The sequence below is a fragment of the Lepidothrix coronata genome, unplaced genomic scaffold (genome assembly GCF_001604755.1).
Source record: "Lepidothrix coronata isolate B3197 unplaced genomic scaffold, Lepidothrix_coronata-1.0 Scaffold30, whole genome shotgun sequence".
Lineage (NCBI taxonomy): Eukaryota > Metazoa > Chordata > Aves > Passeriformes > Pipridae > Lepidothrix > Lepidothrix coronata.
The window spans coordinates 3003578-3015583 of record NW_016690210.1 but is presented as its reverse complement, the minus strand read 5'-3'; the positions used below and the strand labels follow the sequence as shown (position 1 = coordinate 3015583).

At 39.2% G+C, this 12006-nt stretch overlaps 1 protein-coding gene across 1 annotated transcript in view; it reads right to left on the bottom strand.

The window, feature by feature from the left end:
• Positions 1-2108: 2108 nt before the first annotated feature.
• TRAPPC10 (trafficking protein particle complex 10) overlaps positions 2109-12006 on the bottom strand; it is a 43023-nt gene continuing 33125 nt past the window's right edge. Inside the window, 8 exon segments of the mRNA XM_017810978.1 lie at positions 2109-4194; positions 5039-5233; positions 5608-5785; positions 7173-7343; positions 8326-8452; positions 8815-8915; positions 10136-10365; positions 11088-11246. Of these exon segments, the coding sequence (XP_017666467.1) occupies positions 3956-4194; positions 5039-5233; positions 5608-5785; positions 7173-7343; positions 8326-8452; positions 8815-8915; positions 10136-10365; positions 11088-11246 (1400 nt within the window). The 3' untranslated portion in view covers positions 2109-3955.

The following is a 12006-nucleotide window of genomic DNA, read 5'->3' as shown; positions in this document are numbered from 1 at the left end:
CGGGTCGTCTGGTCCCACCTCCCTGTTCAAGGGCCACCTCGGCACAGGATTGTGTCCAGACGGCTCTGGAGTGTCTCCAGTGGGGGAGACTCCACACCCTCCCTGGGCAACCTGTTCCAGTGCTCGGTCACTGCACAGCAAAGGAGTTCTTCCTCACGTTTAAGTGGAAATTCCTGTGCGTTAGTTTCTGCCCATTGCCTCTTGTTAGCGTCCCTGAGATATTGCCTGTTCTTCTCTAGGTTGGCATCCCTGAGAAGATCCGTCCTCTGACACCGTCCCTGTAGATATTTGTCCACGTTCATGAGGTCCCCTCGGTCTCCTCCTCCATCCACAGATCGCGCCTCTCCCCCCACAGCCGCTCCTGTCCCTCCCCAGGACGGTGTTGTCGGTGTTACGACCCAGCAGGATAACTCTGGTTCTTGTTAATACACCCCTCGGGGTCACTGCAGGACCTGGGCCTGTTCGGCCTAGAGAAGAGAAGACTGAGAGGGGATCTCATCAACGCCTACAAATATCGAGAAGGTGGATGTCGGAGGATGGTGCCGGACCCTTTTCGGTGGTGTCCAGGGACAGCACGAGGAGCACCGGCCATTAAGTAAAATGCAAGAAGTTCCACCTCAACACGAGGAAGAATGTTTTCCCATTAAGGGTGAAGAGCACCAGAACAGGCTGCCCAGGGTGGGCATGGATTCTCCCTCTCTGGAGACATTCCAAACCCACGTGGAAGAGTTTCTGGGACACCTGCTCCAGGTGTCCTTGCCTTGGCAGGGGAGTTGGATTGAATGATGTCCACAGAACCCTTCCAACCCTAATAATTCTGTGATTCTCTAACTAGAGTGAAACCACACTGAATGACCAGTGTATAGATAAGGCAGGTTTATTTTAAAGCAAATTAATTGCAGCAGAGAGGAGATGTGTGTACGTTTTGGTTATTTTCTGTAAAAGTATAAAAATACCACAAAGAAAATATACGAGGAAAAGAAAGAAAGAGATGGTAAGGTTAAAAGTAGATAGTGAAAAGATATTACCACCCATGGATCCAGTGATGAGACTTGATTGTTGTAATTTCAACATCCCTTGGTCACAGTCTTGATCCTTTGGGTTCCTTGGGTTATATACATTCAAGTGAGAATTAGAACACCTAGATCTCTCCCCCGGGAGGAAATTCTTCATGTCTGATGCAACCAGCATTGCAGGCACCTTCTTCTTATGGAGAGCTCCTGAAAAGTGTCAGGAGGTGCTTTGGGGTCCTTGGTGGTCTCGATCCCCTTCTCTTGGCTTTGCCCACTCCTTGACCCCAGTTCTGCACCTGCACTGTATGTTGTGTGGTCACCAAGGATGTGAACAGGAAAACTGGCACTGGAAAGGTGCTGCTTAACCTTCATACAGCCCCACATCCTGTTCTAACTTGCCTGCTTGAATGGTCATCTGTGTTTGAGGCATAACAATCCATTAACTCCATACTTCTACAGCTGGGCCCACGGCTCCCAGACGGGACAGGATCCAGGGAGTGAAGTAGGAGGAGGATAATCACTTCCAGTGGGATGTGCCTGTGTGTGTGTTTTGCTGGGGCAGCGGGGCAGACACATAGACAGCCTGGAGCTAACAAGCTTTAAGGATGTAGTAGATCAAAATGCTGATGTATATGTATATGTTGCCAACTTGGCAAAGGACGCAAGGTTCATATATCCTATAGCTGAACTGTCTTCATTATAATACTAAAAATCACACCTACAGGGTAACAAGACCCTGCCAAGGTGAAGACCCTTTCCCTGAGCATGTACAGAAGTTAGCTGGGAGTACATAACCTGCATGGAAATTACTAACCATTTGTAATAGAGGGTTACTGACACTGAACTTCTGTGTATAAATAATGGTGCAGAAAGTCCAGAGGGATGTGCTTAATTTGTGGAATACCAGAGAGCACCCAGGCTTGTGCAACCTCTGAAATAAATAAATAATCAATGTCTCTCTCCAGGGTGTAATTATTGGCTTGTTGCACACAGGGTCATGAATCTGATTTTTGCAGACAACAGTAGCTTTGGCTAAAATTGGTGAAACAATCACTCCTTCCAACAAAATAGAAGTCAGAGCAGCAGAGAAGTTGATTTCTTTTTAAAACATGTATATTTAGAACTGTAACGCTTACAATTTCATTAAACAATCTTAGTACAATGTGTTTAATCTAACAGTATATTACAGAACAATGTGAAAAATGATTTAATAGCAAACCATGAAAATGGAATTAATAATACCTGCAGTGTCAAAGTCACTAACTTGTTACCTTTTCCAGTCAAGGAATCCCAGCAGTCATTCGCACTAAATGATGCTTTGGGTTTTATCCAGAATAAAATGGTATGATTTCCACAGAGAAAGGGCATTCCTTCACAGAAAGAAGATGCATAATAAGAACATTTTCAGCTAGCAGGTCTACTTTATACATCTATTTAGACTTCTTTTTTTTAAATAAAAAAGAATAATTAAAAAAAAAATGTTTAGACCAGTGCAGGGTGCCTATTAATTTTTTCAATTAATTGCTGTTCTTTTTGGAAAGAGGGTTTGTTTTTTTATTTCCCCTTTATAATTTAGCAGAAGCTGAGTTTAGAAAAAAATAATAACAATGAATTTGTCTAACAAGCAGCTCCTCACTTTAGTTTTACTGACAAGTATTTGACATGGGACAGTTTCCTCTGTGAAGTCTGTTGACAACGCACCATTATAGATCTGCAAGTAGAAAAGGTCATTCTCACATTAAATGCACAAGTTTCAGTATCAGAAGCAGGACATCAGAAGTTGTAATTTTTCCAGTCACAGGTGGTTTTGCAACATTCACAAAAATTACACTTTTTTTTTTTACATTTTTTGTATTTACATTTCAGATATAAATAATGAAATTCTTTAAGTTACATGTTTTAACTTTGCTTCACGATTATTCTACATCTGCAAGCTTTCCTATATCAAACCAACATCTTTCTTTCATCATGAATGCAGAAGTCTGGCCTCTAATCAGTAATAATTACACTAAGCCTTTATGACGAAAGGTTGACTGTTCAAGTATCACATCATACTGAAATTTTTGCCCCAATTTAAAAATTGGGGCAGCAAACGAAGCCACTTGGAAATGGTAATAAAAGAAATTAATCTGGGAACTCAATAAGCCAAATAATTTATTATTAAATTCTATCAATATCTTTCTTTGGTAAGAAATATGCAAGAGGATGACCCAGCCCCCACCCCCAAAAAAAAATCATATAATATGTGACATCACAGTGTCTACTCTGTGAAGGAGAAAGCCTCAGAAAATTAAGGAATTTTGTTCAGTTAAGATTGTTTATAGCAGTAGCTCTTCCATGCATCTAAGTATGGAAATGATGGAAGTTTAATATAAAATTGCAATGGCAGGAATTAACAATGATAAAACAAACAAACAAACTAAAACCAAACCAGTAAAGCAACTGTCACACCAGTGAATGTGCTGTTGGATGCTCTGTTATGTTTCTGGCACAAGTGTGGAAAAGCCTGTAAATTATTACATAAAAATTCCAGATTTGGATAATTATATCATCCAACTCTACATTCTAAAATATGTAGGAAGCATGAAACAAATCTCTCAGCTGCCCGACAAAAAAAAAAAATAAAGAAGTGGTCCAAATACTTGGATTTTTTGCTTTTGTTGCCCTGTGTTTTGATGCAGGATGTGACTGAAGGGAGAAAACCCAGTAGCTTACACAAAACATACTGAAGTGGCAATATAAACTAGCTGACACAAGCTTCACTGTACATTTAAATTGATACAATTGTCTGGTGCTTCCATGGCCAGTACACGTCGAGTGCCATAGGTCTCCTTAGAGTTAATGTTACAACGAAGACTAAATCAGGTCATTTATCCTTTAAAGTGCTTTCATATCCAGTTTCTAATGGGGTTTTTGTGTTCCTTGTTTTCCATACCGAGTTGTCACGTGACATTGACTTCCAGAACGTGGTCGTCCTTGCTGGGAATGACAAGGATTTGCATTCCCGTGCTGCTGTTGAAGACCTGACCCGGAGAGAAGGCTTGGAGCCGGGGCATCGGCAAACCCTTGTGCTCCCCGCTGGCTGTGGAATGCAGGCTGCCTCTGCTCCTGATGCTGCTGCTGTCAGCCTGGTCATCCACGTTCTTGTCCACAGACAGGTTATCATTTTCAATCCAGCTATCTGTTTAAAACAAAAAAAAACCCCACAGTTTTATTCTACGGACAGATTAAACGACTTAAGGGATAATTTCAGAGCTCAGGCACACTGTCAGTTTACCACCTGTTCAGTTACTGAGCATCTCTGCTGAGGTAACAGTCTGTGCACACTTTTAGGCCAGCACCAGATGTAACAGTGAATTATACTGGTTTACAAGGAAAATTTCAGTAGCATCACTTCACATTTGTCACAGGCCAGAAGGGTGCACACTGGCAGTTCCTGGAGCTCAGCTGACACATGTTGCTCGCACAAGTGAATTCTCACTAAGCTCTGGGATTACTTCACAGTACAGGTAAATACTCTGAATGGCTGTGGCAATTTAAACTCTTCATTTCATCTGGTCTACATGCCACAAATTTTCAGCGGTTCTTCTGTTTCGTACTTAATCCCTTAAAAAACTGGGAAAAAATTTCAAAGCTAATGAAGACACACTAGATGTTTAATTTACAGAAAATGAAACTGCAGGATTAGAGGGTTATAGAATAGTTTTCACTTGATTATAAATTAAGGAAGAGACAACTTCCATGACAGTGACAATTACTTTTCAAACTAATCTTTAAAGGAAATGTAAGAAAACAATGCATTTATTATTCCTCCTCACAGATTGAGGTGGCAACCCAAATTCAAAGTTCCACTAGAGCAACATTTTATAAGTTTTTTCGAATGACAACTGTTAGTGAGGGTCAGTAACACAGACACCTATGAGTACCTGGCCAATATATTTCTTGCCTTGCTTTTCTCTTTACACAACAACACAGCAGAAGCAGAGTAATTTCTACAAGTAGCCACATAGTGAAGGGAGCCTTACCAGCATCAAGTTGCATGGAGTGAGCAGAATGGTGAGGGAGGTATTTGAACAATCTGACATCAGGGAAAGGCAGATTTCCAGCAAACAGTGGCATCACTTCCATGTGGACTTTGTGAGTTGCTCGAGGTGCTACAGGCATAGATATCACTCCAGAACTTTTTCCACAGACTGCCCAGTTACTACTGTTGTCAACAACTGCAAGAATTAAGAGCAAACACTATTAAGATCTTCTGTGAAAAATGGAGAGCCCTCACAATAATTTATTTCAGCATTTCAGCAACATCTAAAAGCCCACCAGCTTTTATGCATTAAGAGCTGTGCAAGGTAAGAAAACAGCTCTACACAAAAGGGACTATATTTGGGCCCCAAGCAAGTATTCATCCATTCTGAAGAGCATTTATATTCCACTAGAGGACAGATTAAAGAGAAAAAATAAAATATTCTCAGTCTAGCAAAATGCTTTACCGAGCAGCCGTACCCACAATACAAGAACATCTGCCATATAAAGTGTGGCAGATGCCATTCTCAAGAAAAGAGTTCTGGGGAACTTTCAAGAAAAATAGTCTTACCTTCATACATAAGTTTTGTTGTGCAATATCCATCTGATTCTGTTAATGCTTCATCTCTGTCAACCTCTGAGAGGTCAACAAGTCGGGTGATTGACACCTCTAAAGAGCAGAGGGAGCCTGTTTTACAGTACTCTGCTCCCAGTGGTGGGAAAATCTCACTTTTCACATGATACAATGTCTGTCAGGAAGAAAACAGTGCTGTTGTCAAGAAAAAAGGGGTGTTTTACTTGTGTTTAAATTGAACTGGACAACTGATACAATACAAACTTAAGTTTACATTTAACAGCCATATCCTGTTAGATCTTTTTAATGCAAGAATCAGTTACAAGTAACGTTCACTTTGTTATCTTGCTCAGTTTACAAAAATCATAGAACATAGAATCCTAGAACAGTTTGGGTTGGAAGGGACCTTTAAGACCATGTAGTTCCAACCTCCTGCCATGGGCAGGGACACCTTCCACTACATCAGGTAATCAAACCAAATTTAATTCAATCTGTTTTTGACACCAGCAGCTGAGCATACCATTTTTTTCTTCACTTTTGTGATTTAACTCAGCCTTTCAAGGTTCCTAAATGGACACTAATCTTACTATTTAATTTTTTTTTATTAGTTTCTTAGCACCTCCCTTTACAGGAAGAGTAATTCCGAGTAATACAGAACTACTTCAGCCCTCTTACCCTCACAGTCCCCCAAATAACAGTGCCCACACCAAAGAGCTAATTTTCAATTCCTACAAAATTAAATTTCTACCAAAACCCCCACTGTTTAACACAGCTAGTTCTCTTTAAAAACTCCAGAAAGGTGCTGATACAGGTGCCAACAAATGCTTGTTACATGCCAGCAGGTAAACAGACACCTAAAATATTGCTCCAATGCCAGTTTGCAATAAGCAGGTAGGAAATGCAGCAACACTGAAGACAGACAAAAGGATTTAACCCAATTAAAGTCTTCTCATGATGCTAATTTTTGCCCAATCATCACAAAGGGTAACACTGAATTTAAAGATGACATTAAATAATGTTGATATAAGCTCCTATTAATGGAATTTTATCTAGACTATAAGCTTCCTAGCTGATCAAAGGAATAAAAAGTTCATCCATAAGGGAAAAGGAGAAACATTTAAGATAATGGCCTAGAAAACCCTAAATATTTCATTAGAGGAGCTCATCTCAAGCACTACAAAAAACAACTCAGATGCTTTCAATAGCACAGATTTTTTGGAAATTGCAATTTGCTTTGGAGAGCACAGTCTTAAGATAGCAGGGAAAAAGCAGCTCAGTAATCTACAGAGAGTCTCCATGGCTCAAATCCAGGAAGATGAAAACATCAAAAAAATTAAACAAGACCACGAGCAAGTGTTATGGCCCCAACCACATTCCTGTGGCAAGGATATGATTCCACTATATCATCCCAGGCTGCAGATGTATCATTCACAAACTGGTTTTCCAATGATTCTAAGCAACTATTAATCTCATGATGTAAACAGAACTTTCCTAATATATTTCTTGACTTTCCCTTTCCATATATTAGGAAACCCTTTTCAGTTAAGATGTGCTATACTCACAAAAAAATTTTCCACTTGGAATTCATAAGTGAACGGCTTCAGGGTAAGAGACTGTTCTTCAGAGGTAGCTGGACAAAAGCTGACTGAAAACAGGCACTGCAAGGAGAGAGGAAGCTCTTTTGTCCACTTCAATTCCCATACAAAGAATATTGATTGCTTACTGTATATGACCTGAAAGAAAATGTTTAAAGTGTTAGCTCCTTCCTTCCTCTGGAAAAGAAGTGAAAATGCACATATATATGTTAGTCTGTTCTGGCATTAATATAGTTTATAAAATTAAATTAAGTAAATCATTAGGGAAATATGCAACCAAAATAAGTAGCAGTGATTTTTTTTTTCCACAACGCACATCTGTTTAAAAGGAGGGATTTCACTGTCAGAATCAAGTGTTTCAAAAGGGAACACTTCACATTCAAACATGCCTGGAAAATATTTTAATCAAAAGTCAAAATTAATAAATATATTAATATGTCCTTATATGCTTTTCCTAGGCACCAAGAATGACCGAGTTAATATGTTCAGACAAGGCTGAAAGAAACTTCAAGGTTGCCTAAGAAAGTTGTGGATGCCCCATCCTGGAGGTGTTCAAGGCCAAGCTGGATGGGGCTCTGAGCAACCTGATCTAGTGGGAGGTGTCCCTGGCCATGGCAGGGCATTGGAACAAGATGATCTTTAAGGTCCCTTCCAACCCAAACCATTCTATGATTCTGTGAACAAGGAACTGTTCTGCAACTCAACTAGTTTACAGCTGTATTTAACTGGAAAACTGTGTCCACCCGATTTTTTTTCCTAAAACCTAACGACAAACTGCAGCCATAAGATGAATGCATTAAATGTCAACGGTGATATTACATTTGTATGGCTGTTGTTCAAGCAGGTATATAGTGCTTTGCATGAGATGAACAAGTTTGAAAACTTATCTAATAATCTTTGCAAGTTTTAGAATTATTCTGAGATCTACAGGTGTCAAGGCTGTCCAAAGCATCCTTAAAAATCAGTTTACTCAGAGAACTACAAAGGTCTGACCTAACTCAGCTACCAGTCTTAATTATTACAAAATCTATGTGCAGAAGTAGTGCTAACAATTTCACTAAAAGGAACTTTCATCTACTTGTCCTGCCAATATGCTCATAAACCACCAAGTGAATTTTACCTGTTGAGATGCAGGGTTGAGAGGTACCAGCTGCAAATCTCTACAGTCAGCAGAATTTTTTAGGCTGTAGTCTGAAAGCTGGAAACAGAGTTCTGACAAATTCTGAACACAGACTTGCACATATTTCCTGAAAAACGCGACACAGTTTGTTCAATGAAAGCTGAACCGTTACATTGAGAGAGTCCATGTCCATAAAACAAGGCTGTAAAACACCCTCTTTCACAATAAACAAAAACAGATAACTACACAGAAACAGCTTAGCTTGGTTCATCTTGTGGTCTTATTTCCAAAACAGCTGAAACCACAGATTTGTTTTACTGTCGTGAAAGAACACTAGAGGAAATGCACATGCTTCCAGTGGGAAGACAATAAAAGCTCAACTTAAATATATATAAAAAAAAAAAAGGCTGCTATAAATATTACTTATGAAACTCCAGCTCCATATTTTATAAGAAGAAAGAAACAATAAATACTTAATGAGTACATTACCGTTTGCCAGCTGACAATAAGGAATGCTTGGCATTAAAAGGGATGCAGAATGTTAATGCAATAATAGTGGAGTAAATCGACCAAGGACAATCAATGGTCACCTAAAGAAAAAAAAAAGGGAACAAAGTTCTTATCCATAGTGGTATTTGGCATAAAGATTTTGCTTTTCTTCTCCTTTCTAAGCAAAACTTTTCTCACAAAGTGTCTACATCTAATGCATCCAGAATGGGAAGAAGAAACAAACTAACAAACAAACAAAAAAATCAGTATGTTAAAAACTAATCCGAAAAAATATTAGGTTTTTGTTTGCCTGTGAGTGGGATATGAAATATCAAAGCAGCTTTTCCTACAGAAACTCACATACCCAGTTCTGAAGACTGAAAATAAAGGAAGGGGAAGTAGAAAAAGAAGAGGTAAAAGGACACTAACAGTACCACTAGCATCTTGATACAATAACCTGGTAAAGGTCAGTGTCAAATAAATTGCTATAAGATCTATGACTTACATGTCTTTTTAATACTTTAATATATTAAATTCAAGCTCAAAATATTTTAAAAATATTTAACGTATATGTCTTTTAATTTGAAGCAGCACATTTGACTGAAGAGTTTCTCCTGAACTGAACACTGCCATTCTTCCAACTGTAGAGCATATACATTTAACAATGTATTTTATATGCTGAAAAAAACCCCAAACTTTTGTCACATCACATTTTAGCAACGCTGGTCTGTAGCTATTCCTTTCTACCCAGCTCCTCACACACAAGGATGGTCAATTTTAACAGGGAGTAACACTGTGAAAGGTGATGGTTTCCAGATCATTTTGCTGTCAGTTGAACAGTTTATTTCCGTAGTACTTATTTTATTCACCCTTCATAATAAAAATTAAGAGGAAAAGCTACCTCCAACTAAATAATGTGACACTACAGCGTTCAGTGGCTCAGCATGGCATACAGATTCTTTGCAAGTGGAAGAAATACGTTTCCCATGAATCAGAAGTGGGAATTTAAAGACCACCACAACACCTTTTACAAAGTCACAGGCATCCTTCATGCTATATAAACTCTGAGTGTTAGAACATTAAAACTCAGATTGCTAGCCAGGGGAACAGCTGGCAATATATTAAACATAGTGTATCTTTCTGCTTATGTTTACAATTTCTTTATATTTATAACATTTGCTATGATTTTTTGCATGTACATCTTTTAAGGGAAAATAAGTTCCATACAAGCAGTTCCCCATCACCACCACTTCTATTTTGTGAAGTGCTTACCCCTGTGATCCAATAAATTTCAAAATAAAAATGTTAAACTACATCTTACTTTTTGGTCAACAGTAGCCATGCAGTTGTCTCGTTTCTGCTTCTCTTTGTTTTTTCTGTGATTTTCTTTATTTACAGTATTTTCTTTCTCCACTGCAGATTCTGTGGCTGATGGCAAATACATGACTTCTAGTTCAAATTCAATCACATGATACGCAGGAGCCACTGGCAAACTGATGCTTGTGATCTTCTCAGAAGATTGAATCCTTAACGATGATTCTGAGATCTTTTCTATAATTGTGTAGAGTGGGAGAAAACAGAAATAATAGAAAAATATGTGGTGCCATAACCACTTCCTAGCAAGACCCCCACCTTTGCAAAAACAGCAATGAGCAACCATGTTGTAAAACTCCATAGTAACCTCTTCAAACGATATCTGTATATTTATATCTATAATCTGCACATCTTAAATATAACTGCTATTCACAACTTTACAGGAGTAACACGCTATCCTTTTTAACCAGCCAGAAGGTAACCGTGTTCCATGTAGTCCCTTTAATGTTCAAGAAAGAACTAAGAGGACAATTTGATAACAAACTTCAAACCAGCTAAAGAGCTACTTTATGCCATCATATGACATTTACTGAAGTTTTAACAAAGTCCTGCACCTCCTTGGTCTCATAATTTCACTTAAAGCAAACTTGCAACTTATTGAACACACACAGGCATCAGCAGTTTTGGTCATCATCAGCAGTTTCACCATGCCTTCTGCGTTTTATCCATGAAAGTAAAATTGTCCAGCTATGTTTGCTGAAAAGTTCATACTACCACTTTGAGGGTGAAAACTTAAGACCTTTCTCGTGTTGAAGCACTCAGCTGCAAGTCCCTAGAACTGTCCTTAATAATGACTATTGAAAAAGACAGTGTCAGTGTTCTTAATACTGTAGTAAGCACAGGTTTACTTCAGGATTTCCAGGCTTTTAAAGGTTGTTAATTTCTCCTTCCTTGCTTACCCCTGGTGTTGGAATAGATCACTGCCTTGCTCTCGGGATGGTACAGGATGGGCATGGCGTCCGCGTTGCTGAGCTGCAAAGTGTCCCCGCTCTTCATGGTGTAGTGACCAGTGGTCACTGTGAACTTCACCTTCTGGGGAATGCCAGCCAAAAGGCTGTCTGGAGGAGAAAGGAGAAACTCTTAGCAGATTCCAGTAGATGGTTCCAATGCACTGCTAAGGCTCACTAGCAGACCATCCATCACGCATCAGGATAACTTACAAGTGAGGGGTTTTGGTGTTACACATCACATTAAACCCAGCTCAGATACCTCTTGTGGGGAAACCAGTGGTTAAACTTGAGTGGCCAAACCCACTGTATCTTGGACGGCTTAGAAGAGCTGGCTCACATCCTGTGTAGCTCTGGCAGCACAGAATTCAGTGAAATACAATAACCCCAAAGAATTCAGCAAACATTTTAAGTTCTCCAGGTTTTAGACAGCTTTGTGGTTTTGCACCTGTGATGCCAGTCATACTCACATGTTGTATTTACATAATGGACCTAACAAGAACGCCAGAACGCACACAGGATCACCACTATCCATTTCACAGGGCTGGGTAATTTGATTAATGCCCAAATGTCCTTCCATCACCCACACACTGCAAACCCTTTAACTGGAATGACAGCACAAAATGCATATTAACTCCTCAGCTGCCACACTTAATAGCCTGAAAACACAATCACTATTAAATTCCATTTATAAACTTTGATAAACTCTACAGCAAGTAATGTTCTGCTGTCCCTGAAAGCAATGGATGTATTTAGTATTCATTTTTAAAAAGTTTTTATTATCATCTCCAGTAGAGAATACCAGTTCTTACGTATTTCTTGTAAATACCACAGGGATTGCAGAATCACATTAGGAGAAATTTATTCACAG